General features: G+C 35.4%; 1 protein-coding gene across 1 annotated transcript in view; it reads left to right on the forward strand.

Annotated features, from left to right (window-relative positions):
- Positions 1-21,026, forward strand: part of XPR1 (xenotropic and polytropic retrovirus receptor 1) — a 199,241-nt gene that overhangs the window by 20,197 nt on the left and 158,018 nt on the right. The window contains exon 2 of the mRNA XM_060034998.1: positions 5,467-5,518. Within this exon, the coding sequence (XP_059890981.1) occupies positions 5,467-5,518 (52 nt within the window). The remainder of the gene's footprint in view (positions 1-5,466; positions 5,519-21,026) is intronic.

Consider the following 21,026-nt stretch of genomic DNA (forward strand, 5'->3'; position numbering starts at 1 on the left):
TGTGAATCTGTGTGATGTGGATACTGGCAGTGACATTAACAGAAATAAAGACATGAGAAGAGTAGGCTTTGGGAAGAAAATGAATTTTGGACATTTTGAGTATGTGTTAGCAAACGTGTGGCTGAGGATACAGATTTGGGAGATATCCACATAGAAATAGTAAAAGCCACGTCAGTGGATATCAGAGTATGTTAGTGAGGAAATTTATAAATGTGAATATAACGGGACGTATTCCAAATTAGTTCTTCCTATTATAAATTATATACATTTTATACATTTAACAAATTCAATAATAATTTAATGTTGTAACAACTTCTGTATATTGAATTGCCTTTGCTGATGGGGTACATTTAAATTCCATGAAAATTTTGAGTCATGCATAATGCTTCTAATATACTACAGCCTTTGGATTGTTAAGTATGTACAAGAATACATTAATTTAAAATTTTAACATACTAGATTAAAAAAATTTGTATACGAGTTTCTTTTTACAGATCATTTCTATCATCAAAAACAGAGCTAGGTTAGTTTATTTGGGGATAGAAATGAAGATTAATTAGATGGTCATTCTTTGTACAGGACATATGAGAATGCTCAGTGCCCTCTTTTGAGGTTTATAATTTGATTTACAGAACTGTTCTTAGCACTTTAGTATCAGGAAAACATGACTGATTTCTAGATGACGAGACAAAGAAACCAGGTCAGATATAACTCACTTGCACATTATTCACATTATCTCTGGGGTATGTAGATCAGGCATAGTGTACATATTTTTAAGTATATATCAAAATTATAATAGTACCATTTGGAAAAACCTTCAGAATAAAAAAAAGTCTGATGTAAATTTTATCAAATTATTAAACACTGTTAACAGGGATTATGATTCCTTTAAAGGTTTATAATAAATATTCCTTGTCCTTCCTCTTCAAATGCCTGTGTTTATATTATTGTTCATTAATCCAATAATTAGATTGCCATATGCTGACTTTGAATGAATATTGAAGCAGACAGATGAGAACAACATAGATTAGATATTTTATTGATGGAGATGGTAATATTTATAGTATGTTATATGTGCGGCTAATAGTGAGTTGATAGGAAGTAGGAATCTTTCTAGCTTCTGATCCTTGTTCTGTGAAATGGTCTGTAAAACCCATGTCTTTGGAAAGGAGATTAGAGATGATCTACTGTGGGTTACTAAAAATTAACAACGTAAGAAATTTTTACTGGCGGTATTATTGAACATACATGTTAAGTTCGAACTATACCCTATTTTATACACTAGATATGTTGTAGAAAGTTTAAGTAATAAAATTAGGAGTCTTTGTTATTTAATGCGTTCGCAGATTGGGACTGCCTATATTTTCTTGGGAATCTATAGGTTTCTTATAAGAATTAAAAACTGTGTGTGCTCATGTCAGCTATCATCAGAAAATATAATAGCATATTCTAAATCATCTAGTTGACCATCTTTTAAGCTGGTAATGCCAGGAGATTGCAGTGCCTCTATTTATGTTTGTTTGGTCATGTTGGCTCCGGGTACTATTGTACTACTTTGTGAAGAGTTAGTTAAGAACTGAGGCATATCTAATGCATAAATGATGTATTCATGTCTAGTAGACCGCCAAATGATGCTACAGCCCACTACATGACATAAGTTTTGTGGTAGTTCACATTCTATTAGCTAACATTCTTTGAGCATCTTCTGTGTTCTAGGCACTGTTCAAAGTACTCTTCATGTATAATAATGAAGCATAATTAATATAAGGATTTGTGTTTTAAATTCATACAGTAGACCTGTGAGGTATGTGTAATTACTATTCCTGTTTTACAGATGAAGGTACTGAAGTATAGAGAAGTTAATTTTCCTAAGGTTACACAGCTAATAAGTGGTAGAGTTGGTTTTCATACACGTTGTCTGACTCCATAGCTTCTAGCCACTGACTATACTGCCTTACAGTAGATCCCATCTGACGCAGTTATCTGGGCATTCCAAACTCAGAACAGGTAAATTGGCATTGTATTCGTGTTATCAATTGAGATTTTGTTTCAGCAAACATCTTGTTTTCTGTCATGTTAATGTTGTTGATTGAATAATACTGGTTTTATGGTTGTATTTGGATTTAATTTGTAAGATTTTACTGTCATATGCATTGTTACAAACACTAAGAGTTTTGTCCTAGTTTATATATATTTCAATAACATCATAACAAAAATAACTTAATTTTTGTAACTCAGACATTACAGTAGAGATGCTGATTGCATCAGAATTGCTTTGAATCTTTTTTTGTTTGTTTGTTTTGCTTTTTTTTGCTTTTTTTGGCCGTGCCATGTGGCTTGTGGGATCTTAGTTCCCTGACCAGGGATTGAACCCTGGGCCCTTGGCAGTGATCAAAGAAATCTTTTGTAATGCACATGAATACATATTGATTTTATTTATTATACAAATTCAGAGTTTCATGTACAGTATTGGATTTTCTTGAAGTAAAACAGCATGAATTGAGGAAACTTTGAATTTGTTGTTTTGTGCATTTGGAGGTACTGCTCCCAACCCAGGTGACTCATATTACAGACGAACAATCCATAGGTATTAATATAGACAATACTTTGTAGGATTTTCCCCCACTGGTTCCCAGTTGGGGGCTATTCTCTAGTCACTGACAGGGAATGGTATCCTATAGAGTTCTTATAGAGCTCTCTAGAGTGTATTACTATCAAAAACATAGAGGGTCTCTTATTCAGAGGAAAACTGAAGTAGTAAGAAGCAAAAAAAGAGTTGTCCCTGATTTTACCGAGAGTTATCTTGACTTAAATGAAATTATGATTTATTTTTATAACCAAAATGAATACTCTCGGGCTTCCCTGGTGGCGCAGTGGTTGGGAGTGCGCCTGCCGATGCAGGGGATGGTGGTTCGTGCCCCGGTCTGGGAGGATCCCACGTGCCGCGGAGCGGCTGGGCCCGTGAGCCATGGCCACTGGGCCTTCGCATCAGGAGCCTGTGCTCCGCGGCGGGAGAGGCCACAGCGGTGAGAGGCCCGCGTAAAGCAAAAAAAAAAAAAAAAAACTATCATAATTTTTCTCTTTATAAAATTTAAATCATCTTTTTAAAACCTTAATTTGGTAAGCTTTCCTTTTGCAAATTTAATTCATTTTAATTGTGTACCAGAGATTCTACTTAGTGTGCTTTTTTCAGTGTGCTGAGAAACCCTTTTGAATTCAAGAACTATTTATTGAGCTCCTACTGCATACAAGCTACTCTGCTAGTCATTGGTGGTTTATTTGGTTACTGATAACTTCATTTGATTTTGGTAAACATGCCTATCATACTTCAGAAGTTGAAAAACTTCATTTAGATGTTTGAGTCTCTGGTATTACCTGCTTCCATGATAGCTTTATTTCCTTAAGTATTCTCTGGCTGGATTTTTTTGTTCCTTTCTTCTTATATTTTTCTATTTCTGGAGATTTACTCTGCTCTAAGCAATCTATTCATTTACCCTCTTAAAATATTCTGTGGAAGAACCATAACATAACTACTACTCGGCACTTGTTTTTTTTTTAATTTATGTATGTATGTATGTATGTATGTATGTATTGGCTGCGTTCGGTCTTCATTGCTGCCCACGGGCTTTCTCTAGTTCCGGAGAGCGGGGGCTACTCTTCATTGCGGTGCGCAGGCTTCTCAGAGCGCAAGCTCAGTAGTTGTGGCACACGGGCCCAGTTGCTCCGTGGCATGTGGGATCTTTCTGGACCAGGGATTGAACCTGTGTCCCCTGCATTGGCGGGCAGATTCTTAACCACTGCGCCACCAGGGAAGCTCCCTACTCTGCACTTGTATAGGACTTTAATATAAAATTCCAGTCTGTGAACTGAAATAAAGACTTTCTGATGTTTGATAAGATCTGAGCTAACTTCTTTTTTTAAACTGGACGTTAGTGGTTCCTGAGACATCTGAAATAGTAAAGAAAGTAGTGAGCATATATACATTTTTTCTTAAAAGAAGTTCTAGATCTTTGTTTTATTCACTTAGGGCTTTTGTATATTATCAGACTGGTTAGGGTTAGTCATGGAACTGACAGGTTGGTCATTAATTTAAAGTAAATGGTAATTTCATTGGGGAAGAATGTAATTTACTAGACTTGAATACAGAGTGGGTTACCTTGGAGGTTTGTTTCTTCTTTTTTGGTTTTATATGCTTGAATGACTCTAGGCCGGTGGTTCTGGGGAGGTGATTTTTGTCCTCTAGGGGCATTTGGTAGTGTCTGGAGACATTTTTGGTTGGTTGCTGCTGGTATCTAGTGAATCTCTAGATACCAGGGGTAGTGCCAAAAATCCTAATATGCACAGAACAGCCCCCACAACAAAGAATTATCTGGCCCCAAATGTCAGTTGTACTGAGGCTGAGGAATGCTGGAGGCCAATTTGGGAATCACCAGTGGTTGGTTAGATGGTATTTGAAGCTATGGGATAGGTAAAGTCACCTAAGCTTATGACTAGCTCTTCTGCTCTGGAGTTTATCCACTTAATTGATTCTACCATTTTGGTAGGTATGAAGAAGTACTTTTCATTCCTGTCCCAAAACCACTTATCAAGAGACCAAACTGCAACCATCTAAATTACCTAAATATGATTGTTAGTTAACTTATTGGTTTGGAAAAAACAATAAAAGCTCTACTATCTTTATAGTCCTGAACTCTTTTAACAGAAGATTTTCCAGACCTCCACTGAAAAGTATTTGTATCCAAGGTGAAAAGAATTCTGGAGATTGTCTACACAACAGTGTAACTTTACTTAACACTATGAACTGTGCACTTAAAACTGGTTAAGGGCTTCCCTGGTGGCGCAGTGGTTGAGAGTCCGCCTGCCGATGCAGGGGACACGGGTTTGTGCCCCGATCCGGGAGGATCCCACATGCCGCGGAGCGGCTGGGCCCGTGAGCCATGGCCGCTGAGCCTGCGCGTCCGGAGCCTGTGCTCCGTAATGGCAGAGGCCACAACAGTGAGAGGCCCACGTATGGCCAAAAAAAAAAAAAACTGGTTAAGATAGTGAATTTTATGTTCAGGTATATGATACCACAATTTAAAAAAATTTGTATCCAGCATTTTATATCTTCTTATGCAGTGTTCCATTGTATTCCTCTAGGACTGTTCTCAGTTTCTATCACTATTTTTTTTTTTTTAGTCAAGAGATTTTATGATCTCTCAGGTGATTTTTCATTCTTTTCCAAATGCCCCTTAATTTTTAAAGTATACACATTAGCCCTCATCTTAAAGATGGGACAATACTGGGTTGATAAGAAAGTATAGTATTTGGGTTTTAGCTTATTAAAGTATTTCACTAAATTCTCAATTTAGGGAACCGTATGTAGTCATTGTCTGGATATTGAAAAAGAAGTAATTGTTTAGCTCACAATGCTTTTACTGTAAAGATTACTCATGATTCCATGTATGTTTTCTTTCTTTCTAATAGGCTTTTAAGGATATGCTGTACTCAGCTCAGGACCAGGCACCTTCTGTGGAAGGTAAGATGCATTAATCTCTACATTTAGCCACATAAAACTTTTTAAGAAAAGATATTTTAAACTGAACAGTATAAAACTAATATAACCTGCCCTACTATATAAATCTTTTTTGTTTTTTATAATATATATTATGATTACTTCGTGTTTCAATGAAACTTTTTTTTTTTGTTTAGCTCACATTTACTTTATGATGGATCTCTTATAATGTCCTCAAATCACCTTAGCATTGTGAATCATAGATATTGGTTTAGAGTTAAAGCTCTTATCTGTGTCATGCTCCCTCCCCCAAACAATGTATTTTTATATTTGTCTCTATTGTCTATTCATCCATCCATCCATCCTTCAGTAAATCCTTAGTTCATAATTAGTCTGGGCAACACAGCTTTTTCTTTCTATTTATGTCATGTCTTTAGACTGGGACTAGTAAAACAATGAACCATATTTACTCTGTGTGTGTGTGTGTGTGTGTGTGTGTGTGTGTGTGTGTGTGTGTGTGTGTGTTTATAAGCATGTATATGTATGCCTGTGCAGAGTTTGGCAGTCATAAAATGACTGACCTAAGGATAGTGGTTATCTTTCCAGTTATCTTTATTGATCCTCTGTTACCTCAGCTTCTACTCACTAGCTCATTCTTTATGGGTTTAACCTTTGATAGGTTTGGAGAGTTGTAAGTTAAAGTTGTAGTTCTTGTGTCAGTAAATAATTAGCTAATTCGACAACTATTTCTTGAGGGAGTGTTCCTTCTGAGGCTGGATAGTCTTTTAAAATTTTGCATCACATATTTTCAGGAGAGATGAATATGAAGTTGTTTATTAAAACTACAGACCTGTAATTAAAAATCTCATTGTCTTTAATGACATAGAAGTGTATATCTTTCAGCTCTAACTGTTCTGAATTCAAAATATGCTTCCTTCAGCATCTCAAAATCTTTACTAGGGTATTGGCACCTGGGTATTACTTTTATAATATGTCACTAAATTTTGGATTATATTTAATATATTTAACATAGTTAATATAATTCTCTAATATTTAACTGAAGACAAATGTTTAGTTCTTTATTAGGTTATTATCTCTTATTTTATGTGTCTTAAAGAGTACCTCCTCAAAATATTTTAAGAATGTAAGAAAAATGAAATTGCGTGGAAGTTAAGCTGGTTTCCTCACCCTGTGTTACTTGCTTTAATATTGGTTCTTTTAATTTTATTCTCAAAGTTGGACTACTTATCCTTAATTTTTTTTTAAAGTTTTACCATCTGGTTTGTAACAAAGATATTCTGAGATATGTTGAAAGTTATGATCTTTATTCATCCCTCCATGCTGGATCATGTTGCTAGTAATTCTCATATACTTTTAGCTGTTATGGGAGAAAAACTGAATTCTGTCAAAGTATGCTAAAATGACAAATATTTATAGTTAATAACTTTTTCTTTATCTCATTGTCCAGAGACATTAACTTCTTTGGACACTGTTATAAAGGGAGTACTCTAGGCTGATCATGCAGATATATGTACTGCTTTCATAAGGGAAATATTCTGTACTTGTTCATTCTTTCCATTCTCAGATAAACTAATCCCATGTAGTTTTTGTCTTCTTAAAATGAATTTTTCTCTTTAGAGACACTGGGGAATTGAAGGTATTGGAAGGTAGATTAAGGAAACATTCTATGTAGTATTGAGGTTAGAAAAAGTTATTTAAAGGGACTATAATTTTGTGTCTCATTTGCATTGTGATACTATATTAATTTACTCTCTTTTATATGGTGTTAAATTTAAATGATAATCATTTCTGTCATTCATTTATTCTTGCTATTGGGTTTGTATTTCTAGATTTTTATTTAGCAGTTATCTATAAAATAATGCAACGTCAGCAGATTTATCACAAAGTCCAAGATAGGACTTTCAACTTTTAACAATTTTTTAAAAAAATATAAATTTATTTATTTTTGGCTGCATTAGGTGTTTGTTGCTGCGCACGGGCTTTCTCTAGTTGCGGCGAGCAGGGGCCACTCCTCGTTGCGGTGCGCGGGCCTCTCATTGCGGTGGCCTCTCCTGCCATGGAGTACAGGCTCTAGGTGCGTGGGCTTCAGTAGTTGTGGCACGCGGGCTCAGTAGTTGTGGCATACAGGCCCAGCTGCTCCGCAGCATGTGGGATCTTACCAGACCAGGGCTCGAACCCGTGTCCCCTGCATTGGCAGGCGGACTCACAACCACTGCACCACCAGGGAAGTCCCAACTTTTAACGTTTTTAAAGGAAAAAAATGTTTGATTGGCCTTGATTATTTTTTTATTTTTTATTTTTTGCGGTACGTGGGCCTCTCACTGTTGTGGCCTCTCTCGTTGCGGAGCACAGGCTCCGGACGCGCAGGCTCAGCAGCCATGGCTCACGGGCCTAGCCGCTCCGCAGCATGTGGGATCTTCCCGGACTGGGGCACGAACCCTTGTCCCCTGCATCGGCAGGCGGACTCTCAACCACTGCGCCACCAGGGAAGCCCTGATTATTTTTTTGAATATTGTCTTTCTCTCTCTTCTTCATTCTCCTCTTTTTGTATACCTTAAGTTTTAGTAGACTTAAGACTTTTGGTGCCAGTAAGCAAGTTTTTTGTTTTAATCTTAAAACGAGTATACCATAAATTGGTGATTTTCAAATCTGCTACACAATTAACTCAGTTTACTTGTGTTTTGTTTGTATGTTTGTTTTACAAATACTGATACTTAGTACCTTTCTCAGGCCAATTAAAATAGGATATGGGGAGTGGAGCCCAGGCATTGATAGTTTTATAGTCTTTCTAGGTTATTCTAATAAAATAGCCAAAGTTGAGAACCCTTGCCATAAATAATCTTTTTTTAAAAAAATAAATTTTATCTATTTATTTATTTATTTATGGCTGCGTTGGGTCTTTTGTTGCTGCACGCGGGCTTTCTCTAGTTGCGGCGAGCAGGGGCCACTCTTCGTTGCGGTTCGCGGGCTTCTCATTGCGGTGGCTTCTCTTGTTGCAGAGCACGGCTCTAGGTGCACGGGCTTCAGTCATTGTGGCACAGGGGCTCAGTAGTTGTGGCTTGCGGGCTCTAGAGTGCAGGCTCAGTAGTTGTTGCACACGGGCTTAGTTGCTCCGTGGCATGTGGGATCTTCCCGGACCAGGGCTTGGACCTGTGTCCTCTGCGTTGGCAGGCGGATTCTTAACCACTGCGCTACTAGGGAAGTCCCCAACCATAAATAATCTTAAAGAATTTTAGACCAGTATTGTTAATGCTAAATTTTTTCAGGCAATAACTAGCCAGTAGGTTTATAGGCTTCTTAAGTTCATCTATAGTCTGATTATTCTATTAGCATTTATAGGATGTTTATTTTTTAAATGTTTATTGCATTGAATTGAATATAAGTAATAGCTGTACTGATTATTTACATATATTAAATCGTTATAACTTAACATTGTTATTAGAATTAAAAAACATTTTTGTTGAATTATTACTTAAGATTATAGTAAAATAAGTAGCTTCATATTTTCACAGTACTTTTGTTTAAGATCAAGTGGATTTCTGATTATAGTGAAAGAAAGGTAACTTGAAATGGATTCTTAAAGAGTGAAGTGGTTTATTTGATAAAAGTAAATTAGATAAAAGGCACAGTATATGAAAGTTTTTGTTGATTAGAAGTTGACTATTATTTTTTACACTAGTGGATTATTTTCTTCTAATTTCAGGATAGTGCCTTTATTCTTCATAGATAAAGTGGTGCTTTTTTTCCCATTTAAAAGTAAACTAGGGCTTCCCTGGTGGCACAGTGGTTGAGTCCACCTGCCGATGCAGGGGACACGGGTTCGTGCCCCGGTCCGGGAAGATCCCACATGCCGCAGAGCGGCTGGGCCCGTGAGCCATGGCTGCTGAGCCTGAGCATCGGGAGCGGGAGAGGCTGCAACAGTGAGAGGCCCATGTACCGCAAAAAAAAAAAAAGTAAACCAACCAAACAAAATAATTTCAGTGTATTAAGATATCAAGGAGCATTTACTTAAAGTTGCTTTTATTATTCAAATAAATAAACATTCAGATTCTTGGTTATTTTGCTTGGTTATTTTGCTTCATTCGTCCTTTGAGAGTGAATTTCATGAATCATTCATACATTGATTCATGAAAAATAAAGGGTCTCTACTTTTATTTAAAATAAATGTCTTATGGTTATAGCTAGGAAATGCTCATATTCTGAAATGATATATTTAAAGTGCTAACAGGCATTCCTTATCAATTTATATCTAATCTCCTTTGATATATATCATTACCTACGCTTCTGTGTAATCTTTGTTATTTTTGGTAGGCATTTACATTTAGAAATATGACTAAGAAGGTGAATTAAAATTCTATGTTAAAGCTAACACAATGCATTGAATTTTAAATAATGGCATAGATAATTAAGAATTTTACTATTTATTTTATCTTTTTCTACAGAAAGAATTGTAGGGCATATGTGACAGTAGAATAAGGGTATTAAAGTGACTAAAATAGTGGATATATATTTTTTTATGTGGAGGAGCAGGCACACTTAGGACCCTTAGAGTCAGTGTTTAATGAAATAATGCTTTGAGGAATTTTTGGAAATAGATGCTAAAAACCTTTCAACTATATTGTGTTTTTATAGTTCCTGCTGTCAATGTGGTATTTGGTATTTGGGTATTTGGGGCAGATTAAATTAAGCTGCCAACTGAAAGTCCCAGCATCAGTGAATCAGTCACATCTTGATAATCAGAATTGTTTCGAGGCAAGACAATTTATTATAGATATGACAACAGAACTCCTAATTGTGGTACCCATTTGACGTAGTCAAATTCTGTCAAATTTACTTAGGTAAATATTAACACCTGTTTTTGGGGAACTTCCTCCTTCCTCAGGATATTTTTGATACATATGATTTTCATATATATATATAATATATAAACTTATACACGTCATATAATTTATACACTAAATTTATTTTAGTTTGTACTCTGAATTATTTTCAAGTAAAGCTTAAAACTTTATTTTGCCATCTTCTTTTTAAAATGTAGTATCTTTTGTTTAGAAGCATTAATGTTTTCCACTCTTGTGATACAAAAATATGAGAATCTGACAGTCAGCCTAGGTCACAGAATTAAGAAATCGACACTTCTAATTGAAAGAGACATTAAAAGATCATTTTGCTTCACCCTCATCTTAGATTTGTACAATCAGAGACCATGTTAAGGTTGCATGGATCAGTAAGAACAATCAGGATTACTAATGCTATATATGACAACAAAAGGAGAGAGAATTCAAGAGATTAATACTGAAACATAAAAATACTTTTTTTATATTGACTTTATATTTTTATCCAAACGATATCTTTGAGTAACATTTTTAATTGGACATTTCCTTGAGTCTCTGTATTTTTAAAAGATTTATAAAGCATTACCTACTTTGAATAATACTGAACTACTTGACTTGTTGGGCAAAAGCTAATTGTGTCTTTCAAGAAATCTCTTTCTACTAATTTTTTTATTGCTCCACATAATTCCTAGAATTTTTGGGAAAGGTTTATAGAATTAAATAAAATAATTAGATAACAGTAGTTATAGAGGTTAGAATAAGGGGAAAATAAAGATAAAACAGTGATATAAAGCTCCAGTAAATTTAATATATAGAATAGATACCATAAAGATCCTGGAAGAAAAAGCACATCAGGTAAAAATTAAGGAAATCTGAGTAAATTATGGACTTTAGTTAATAATAATGTATCATTATTGGCTCATTAATTGTGACAAATGTACCATACTCATCATGTAAGATGTTAATGACAGGGGAAGCCGGGGGGTGGGGGGGAGTATATGGGAATCCTTTGTACTACTTTTGTAACTTTTCTGTAAATATAAAGCTATTCTAAAATAAAAAGTTTATTAAAAAAATAGATGCCATAAGATTTATACAGTTGCCAGAAACTAATTGTAAATTCAGCCCTGACTTTGCTGGAGTTCAGAGGATAGAGGAGAGCATGATTAATTTCAGAATTCACATAAGGTAAATTTATACCAGTTACTCAGAAAAAGATCAGCTCTTACTGAACGTGAGATCTGAGAGAAACTCTTCCTTTGCACCTTCGTGAAGAGTATTTTGTTTGGTGTGGTGGATAGTATCCCCAATAGCTGTTTTACAAAAAGCATGACAGTAAGTTTCATGAGGCTGCTTCTTACAGTCCAAGGGTATAATGTAAAAATTTATTACTCTGACCTACAAGGCCCTAAATAATGTGGTCCTATGTCTGTGACCTCACCTTCTGCCATTTTCCCCCTTGTTTACTAGGCTCCAGTCACATTGCCTTTTGTTGTGTACCTAAATCAGCCCAAGCTTGCTCTTACAATAGGGCCTAAGCTCTTGCCTTTTGTTTCGTTAGATCGTTCCATAGCTGTGTCCTTCAAGAGGCCTTTTGAATACCCAATCTTATGTAGCCACGCAGTCACTTTGTATTACATCACCCTATTTTATTTATTTATTTTTGCATACAGTTTTTTTATATCTTGTGTTTTTTCATTGATTTATTAATTTTGAGGTAAGTCCCTTGAGACCAGAGATTTTGTCTTTCTTTTTGGACCATTTTATACTTAGTATCTAAAATAGGCACATACCTTACATATTTACTGAGCACATCAATGAATAGGAATAAAAATGAATCCTTTCTCTCAATCTTCCTTAAAGCCAAAGTACCATTTATTTTAAAATTCACCTAGTTTGCTCCTTTGTTTTTATTTATTTTTTTTAATTTTTAACTTCTCTTGATTTTTAGATGCAGAATTTTACCTTCTGGTTAGATGGCTAAGCATACTGTTTGTTGTTGTCTTATGATGCTGACTGTAATTTCATAAGATATAGTCTGAGGTGACACACATAGCATTTCTTTAAAACTGAGCGAGAAGCAGATGATATGAGATCTTAGTTTATAAAGATTTTTTGGCATTGTGTTGTCTTGATGCCAAGCATAGAGTTTCCTTTGATTGCTGAGAAATCATATTTTATAAGCTACTGGGTGACTGTATATTTTTTGTAAGACACTAAACCACTTCTTTTTGTTTGGGTATGTTTCCTTTCAAAGGTACATGAAATAGGCATAGATCTGAAAAATACATATATGAATTGTTGGAGAATTTTTTCCATATATGTCTACTTAGTGGAATATATGTTTTTATATTATTTGAATTAAAATGGAAAGACCTAGAGGTGCTTTGGTTGTTTCCCTTTCACATTTTGCCTCTTTTGTTATTTTATAAAATATTCCTTTTGATGGGGAGTATATAGCTAATGTTAGCCTAATATAGCTCTCTGATTCAGTTAGCTTAATACAGCTATCTGACTTTCTAAAATGGAATGAATAGATATAGTTAAGAATATAAGTCACTGACCACTGCTGTATTAGTCTCTGGTTTTCGGCCAGTTCTTTTTAGTCCCCCATCCCCTTTCCCAATCTTATGAACAGGTTTGTTGGATCATTTTTGCTTAGGTCTCCTCTGCATATTCAACTTGGTTAGCAGATGTTTTACAGTCTCCCTAAGCTCCTTAGAATTCAGCTCTTAGTGGCACTGAAGATGAAAGTATGCTTGTAAATTATTCATTCTGATTATACGCTTGAACGGACAGAGTCCACTTCAGGCATCTTCTTCCACCTCACCTCTCTCCATAGGTCTTTGTTGTTTTAACAGATGTGAGCTTCAAGAGGATGGAAGACCGAATTGCATTTCTAAAATACATGAAGTAGTTTTCGCATGTATAGGATTACTGTTAAATCTATGCATTCATAATACATTACTTTTCTTATGTTGTTTTTAATCTTGTGTCTCCCCTCCCCCCAGTTTTCCTTTTTGCTATCCTGTATCACTGTCTCTTTAAAAAAATTTTTTCTGACCTAGAAATAAAACCTTTTGATATTTGTAATAGGGAGAACTATATGTAATTTGTTACATTTTCAGCTGGGCAGTGGCAGGAGAGTATCTTTTCTAAGTTCCACTTTTCTATTAGTGTTGTTTTGTTTAGTCACTTACTGTCAATTTTCAGAAGTCCTTCTGCTAGTAGTAGGTTTATATTGCATGAGAAGACTATAGATGAGTAGAGAGTTTAACCTCCAGAATGAAATGCTGGATTCATTTGTAGCCACTGCAACCTTGTTTTGAAATAAAGAAATACAGATGGCTAAGAAGTGGAAGTTGAGACAGGAGCCAAGCCAAAAAAATAATTGTCATCTCTTTAAGAATGATATATTTTCTATTCCCCATTAACTTCTTTTAGAAAGGATCAAAAGACCTGACTGATATTCAGAGACATATAATGGAGTTTTTTCTTCTGAAGGATGTGCTTATTTCATGTTTACTTTGGAAAAGGATTGCATATTCATTTGTACTGTGGAAATGACAACTTCTAGGTAAAAAATATTATCACCTTCAAAAATGTACTTGTGTATTCTTTAAAGATGTCACTAACCTCAAACTAGTTCATGAATAGGAAAGATGTGCTTCTGGATAATAAATAACATTACTATTCGAGTTGACAAAATATCTACTTCTCTTTCACAGAGAATTAAACATAATTTAATGCTCATTGTTAGGACATAAGATGACAATATAAATAGGTAGTAAATTATGTGATTAAAAATATGTATCAACTTTGAGTAGCATATAGGTGGGAAGCTAGAAGAAATGAAGAAGTGCTTTGAACAGGCTTTTAATCCTTTCTTTGCGACACTGCAGAGTATTTAAAATATTTTCAGTGTTTAAAATTTTCCTTTGCCTATAAAAGTCAATAACACATAAGGGCACTGTGTCATTTGTCACATAGTGGTATTTCTTTTTTTATTGGTAAGTTTGAGGGAAGGTCATAAAGTAGAGAAGGAATAAATATAAAACATTAAGTCATGAAGCAGAAATGTTCTGGGAATTATTGGTGTATACTCTACATTGTATATAAAGGGTACTATAACACAGGAGTATTGAATATGATGATTTCAGATAGAATTTTCTAAACTAGTGTTAGAAAACTGGAACGATTGTTAAGGCTTAAAGTTGGCAGAATTTAAAGTTAAGGGAAGTTTTTCTTTATGCTCTTATTTCTTTAGGTAGAACCACCTTAGGTTTTTAGTAAAAGAACACCAATGAGAAAGGTAGAAAGAAGCATAAAAAGCTATGATCAGGGTCTTCCCAGGTGGTGCAATGGTTGAGAGTCTGCCTGCCGATGCAGGGGACACAGGTTCGTGCCCTGGTCCGGGAAGATCCCACATGCCGCGGAGCGGCTGGGCCCGTGAGCCATGGCTGCTGAGCCTGCGCGTCCAGAGCCTGTGCTCCGCAACGGGAGAGGCCACAACAGTGAGAGGCCCGCATACCGCAAAAAAAAAAAAAAAAAAGCTATGATCAGAGAGTAGTTTTCCAGCACTAGGTTACATCATTGAATAAAAGAAACAAAAATTCCTGACCTCAAAATGGAAAAGATGCTCTAAAAATCATTTAGATTCTCAATAATGTTTAATTATTGAGGCAATATGAAGAAGGAATAAGGTATTCAATGGTTGAAAGAGTAGATAATCCCCTTTGTTAGTTTTCTGTGTCTGCTGTAACAATTTATCACAAACTTGGTGGCTTAAAGTAAGAGAAATTTGTTCTCTCACAGTTCTGGAGGCCACAGTGTGAATCAAGGTATTGGCAGGGCTGCACTCCTGGAATTTTGGGGGGATAATCTACCTCTTGCAGCCTCTGGTGGTTGCTGGCTTCCTTGGCTTGTGGCCACTTCAGTCCAATATCTGCCTCGTCACTTTTTTTTCTCCTCTATCTATTCTCTGTGTATCTAAGGACATTTCTCATTGGATTTAAGGGCATCTAGGTAATTCAGGATGATTTCATCTCAGGATCCTTAATTACATTGCAAAGACCCTTTTTCCAAATAAGATAACATCACAGGTTCCAGAGGTTTGACAAGGATAGCATTTGCCTCCGGTGGGGGTGGTCGTGGTCAGTTTTGGCCTACCATATCCCTAATCCAAATTGAAAAAAAAATACATTGTGATTAATGTTCTTCCTTCAAATTTTGTGCTAGAGCTAGAGCTACAACTGAGGCATTTGCATTCATATTCTAATCTACCCATGTTGAAAGGAGCAGTCAAATGATGTCAAAGAAAAGTTCAAGTATGATACCCAGAAAGTGAAAAGCTGTCCAGTAGATAGTCAGGCTTGAGTGTATAAAATATAGTATAGGACAGTTTATCTACCTCTAACCAAACTATCTTTCTTAAGAATTTCTTTTATATTTCTGGTATCCTTCCTGGGGGAAACAGAAAGGCAAACCTCTTCCTAGCATGCAGGTTAAGTGTCCTCTCCTCCCCCCAAAATTTTTATTATGGAAAATTTCAAAGGTATACAAAAGTAGAGAGAATGTATACAGAATCCCATTTATCCATCGCCCAGCTTCAGTCCCTATCAATTTAATGCCTAGTCTTGTTTTATCCCCCTTGATTATTTTGAAGCAAATTCCAGAAATTATATCATTTCTCTGTAAATATTTCTTTCTTTTTTTAAGGTACATTAAAAAAAATTGAAGAATAGTTGATTTACAATGTTGTGTTTCAGGTGTACAGCAAAGTGATTCAGTTATACATATATGTATGTACATATATATATTCTTTTTCAGATTCTTTTCCCTTATAGGTTATTACAAAATATTGAGTATAGTTCCCTGTGCCCTACAGTAGGTCCTTCTTATTTATCTATTTTATACATAGCTGTGTGTATGTGTTAATCCCAAACTCCTAATTTATCCCCCCGCTTCCCTGTTGGTAATCATCAGTTTGTTTTCTATGTCTGTGGGTCTATCTCTGTTTTGTATATAAGTTCATTTGTATCATTTTTTTTTTTTAGATTCCACATATAAGCGATATCTGACTTACTTCACTCAGTATATTAATCTCTAGGTCCATCCATGTTGCTGCAAATGGCCTTGTTTCATTCTTTTTTATGGCTGAGTAATATTCCATTGTGTATATATGTGTGTGTGTATGTATGTATGTATGTGTGTGTGTGTGAATATATATACACACACATACACATATACACAGCACGTCTTTGTCTGTTCATCTGTTGATGAACATTTAGGTTGCCTCCATGTCTTGGCTGTTGCAAATAGTGCTGCTATGAACATTAGAGTGCGTGTATCTTTTCGAATTATGGTTTTCTCTGGTGTAAATATTTCTAAAGGATAGTTTCTGCCCTAATTACCAAAATACAGTTATCACACATAAAAAATATTAATAGTAATTTCTTAATATTATTAAGAATATCAGACAGATATTTAATACTATTAAGAAATTTCTAGTAATATATATTTTAAAAAAATTATTACTTTGACTAGAGATGCAAATAAGATCAATCATATGATATACTGTGATTAATAAGTCTCTTAATTCTCCATTGATCAATAGTGGTACCATCCAATATGGTAGCCACTAGCCACAAGTAGCTATTTAAATTTAAATTAATTACAATTAAAATGAAATAGTGTGATCTTCAGTCACACTGCCTACATATCAAGTGCCCAGGAGCCACATGAGATTAGGGGCTACCATACTGGACAGCGTAGAGCATTTCACTCATTGAAGAATGTTTTATTGGTTAGAGCTGATCTATAGATTTCCCCTCCAACTCTTTTATTTTTCTTGTGTTTTCTATTTTCTTTAAAAAATGTTTATTATCATTATTACTTGATGGAACAAACTGGCTTGCTTGGTTTTTTTGGTCTCCCAGAGCCTGGATTTTACTGATTGTACTCCTGTGGTATACCTTAACATGGTATCTGTTCTCCGTATTTCCTGTAAATTTGTATTTAAATCTAGAGACTTGATCTAAATCAGGTTAAATATTATGTATATATACTTTTTCCCAAGAACACATTATAGGTGCTGGTGTGTACCTCTTTTAGGAGGGATATATAATGTCAGATTGTTTCTCTTTGTAATCTTACTAGCTATTGATGATCATTGCCTAGCCCCAGATCCATGAATTTGTTAAGGTTTACAAAATGGTGATATGTATATTTTTTAATTTTATTATTATTTATTTTATTTATGTATTTTTGTCTGCATTGGGTCTTTGTTGCTGTGCGCAGGCTTTCTCTAGTTGCTGTGCGTGGGCTTTCTCTAGTTGCTGTGAGCGGGGACTACTCTTTGTTGCGGTGTGCGGGCTTCTCATTACGGTGGCTTCTCTTGTTGCAGAGCACGGGCTCCAGGAGTTGTGGCTTGCAGGCTCTGGAGCGCAGGCTCAGTAGTTGTGGCACACGGGCTTAGTTGCTCCGCGGCATGTGGGATCTTCCCGGACCAGGGCTCAAATCCGTGTCCCCTGCATTGGCAGGCGGATTCTTAACCGCTGGCCACCAGGGAAGCCTAGTGGTGATATCTTAATGCTCTTGTGTTTATTAGCCAGCCTTCTATAAAGAGAAACTTACCTTTGTTAACTCTTTGCATAGGAAAGGTAGGATGATTGCCTAATTCTTTTATTTTATAGTTTTCAAAATAATATTGCTGCTCTAACGTTTTCCAAAGATGACCAGTGAAATGTTTTTAAGTGTTTTAATGAATTAATATGTTTAAACCTGTTTAGTATGTTTTGGTCCATTGTAGTTTTTATCCGTATTAATGATCTGATTTTTAACTTTGACCCAGTAGGAGCCTTTTCAAGTGGTTTCCTCATTCCTTTTGATATGACCCTCATAGTCTTTGATAGCTTCCTTTCTGTCTGATATGACACAACTTTCCAGACTCATCTAACATATTTCCAGCCTGGGAGCTGGAATCAACCATTTTGCCAAGGAGTCTTGATTCTTTTCGTGATAACCAAGGAGTCTTAATTCCTTTAGAAGCCACATATGAGCACTTCTTTCAGAGTATCATTGCTACTGAGTTATTCATTGTTTTAGGCTTTGTTTTTCAGTGGGGAGAAATATATACATACATACCCACATATGCATAAATACATATATGTTTATATTTTAAGATAAAATACCTCATTCATTAAAACTTAGATTCTTAGTATACTTTAGACTTGAAAGTGTCTGCTACAGCTGAAAAGGTGAACTGTGATGAATTTTAGGATTGAATAATACTCTTTAGGCATGGGAACCACAAGTACACCTCTTTGGCATTAGAGTGTTGGGGGTAGGGAATCTGCCTATACAGATTAAATTTTCATTTTCTTTAGTGAAGTTTGAGAGGGAAAACATAGTTTATCACTATGAGACTGAGTGCCAATTTGTGGTTCCTGATGAGAAATTGATCAGCTATGTTCTTGTTACAAAAGGTGCAATCAGTGAGATTGGAAAAGGAAATTGAATTTATATTGGTGTGTTATCACATGCAATTAACTTTGCATATACTCCCGAGGCACATGAATCTTGAGGTTGAAATATCTATACTTTGAATCAGGGCATTGCAAATCTAGTGTGATTAAATATATTTAAGAGTTTCTGTTGTTCCACAATTGGTGTGCAGTTCTAAAGTATGTTCTTATTAGGCTATTCAAAAAGGAATCTTTTGGTCATTATAATGGGAAAGTGAAATAGCTGAATTTGTGCATTTCTTTTATAAAGGATGGAAAAGAATAAGGAAATTTATATTGTATGATTTATTATTTTTATACTCTTTATTTTTTCTTTATGACATCTCTGTCATCTTAGTAGAACGAGGTTGTTATCCTTTTAGAAGACTACGACTAGTCTTTCTACTTAAGGAAAAATATGATACCATTCACTCATGATGTGGTAAATAAGTTGGGGTATTTATAGCAGAGAGGAACTTTAAACAATACAAGAATAGCACAGCATATTAGGTAGATATCCTCAGGAACAGTTTATCTGTTGTGTACACAAAATAATCTTCATAAACGAAGTAGTAAGGGAATGATTAATGGAGGAGTTGAGATTTGATTTGGGTCTTGAAGCATAGTTATAGCTGTAGGAGAGGGCCTTCTAGGCACAGGGAAGCAACAGGACAAAACCAAAGGGGTGCAAGTACATAAGACGTTCGGGGGGATTCAATAGAACACTTTAAATGAAGCAGAGGGTTATTATAGGAGAATAGTGAACTCTAAGGATGAGGCCAAATTTCCAAGAAGCTTAAATTTTTTAAAAAGTTGGACTTTATTTGGGAGACCAGTATATCTTAACATTTGGGGCTCCGGACGCCCAGGCTCAGTGGCCATGGCTCACGGACCCAGCCGCTCTGCGGCATGTGGGATCTTCCCGGACCGGGGCACGAACCCGTGTCCCCTGCATGGGCAGGCAGACTCTCAACCTCTGAGCCACCAGAGAAGCCCCGGTAAATTCTAGTGTTTAAAGTGCCTACACAACACCATCTGAATAGGGCTTGGGGATATAGGACCTCATTCTTCTCTGTTCTTACTTATATGTTGTGTGTTATGGACCTAGAAAGGTGAAGGTTGTGCTTCCTGATTTTAGTTTTCTTTTTCTGGTTCTTACCCTAACTCTCCAAAAACTCTATACATTGTTAATTTGGAACATCCCAGTAGAAGCAGAGTGTTGATTGTTGCAAACATGAATTCTGGGCATTTATGCAAAATATTTTAGATTTTAACTTCTAATTCTTAGAAGAGGTCTTTCGGGGTTCTGATTTTGCTCGTGAATGTCTTTAATCTGTATACTAATTTTTTCTGATGGTCACTTGTTCCTTCTGTGGAGGTGGTAGTGTTGGTGCTAAAGTAGTAACATGAGGAGGATGGCAGTGATATTTCTAATTAGTGTTTCTTAGTTAGTTCTTTTAGGACCCCTAGTGAGAAACAATTAGGTCAAATTAATTTAGAAAAGCTAAGAAGACTATTTAAGGCACTATATTCAGTCAGTATGATACTATGCAGCTTAATTGAACATGTATTTACAAATATGAATTTTCAGAATTATCAGATGGGTTTAATAATTAGCCAGTAGTTTTTGCCTGCTGTTCCTATAAATAGTAGCATCTCAGTTTCACGTCTTTTATGATTTAAAAGACTGAGTCTAAAGAAGTATCTTTAATTTCCTGCTTTTGTTTCACTTAACAAATACTTAGTGATTATGTACTGTGTTCATTTGAGGTAGTACAAAGGATTGGAAATAGATAATGGTGATGGTTGCACAACATTGTAAATATACTTAATACCACTGAATTGTACACTTAAAATTGGTTAGAATGGTAAAATTTATGTTACCATATAAAGAAAAGGAAGAAAAAGCTCATCAGTAAATATATACTTCTGGCATGATTTCTTTGTAGTTATGAAATTTTTTAGTGAAGATTTTATTACAAGATTATTTTTAATCCTATACTCCTGGTGTAACTGATTCCTACTTTTAGCCATAAGTATTTAGAAGAAGAACAGGAAAATATAATCTCGTTATGACTTTTCTTAGTTTTGAAAGTCCTAGCCATGGCAGTCAGAGAAGAAAAAGAAATAAAAGGAATCCAAATTGGAAAGAAGTAAAACTGTCACTGTTTG

Source organism: Delphinus delphis, chromosome 1, assembly GCF_949987515.2.
Source record: "Delphinus delphis chromosome 1, mDelDel1.2, whole genome shotgun sequence".
NCBI classification, from domain to species: Eukaryota; Metazoa; Chordata; class Mammalia; order Artiodactyla; family Delphinidae; genus Delphinus; species Delphinus delphis.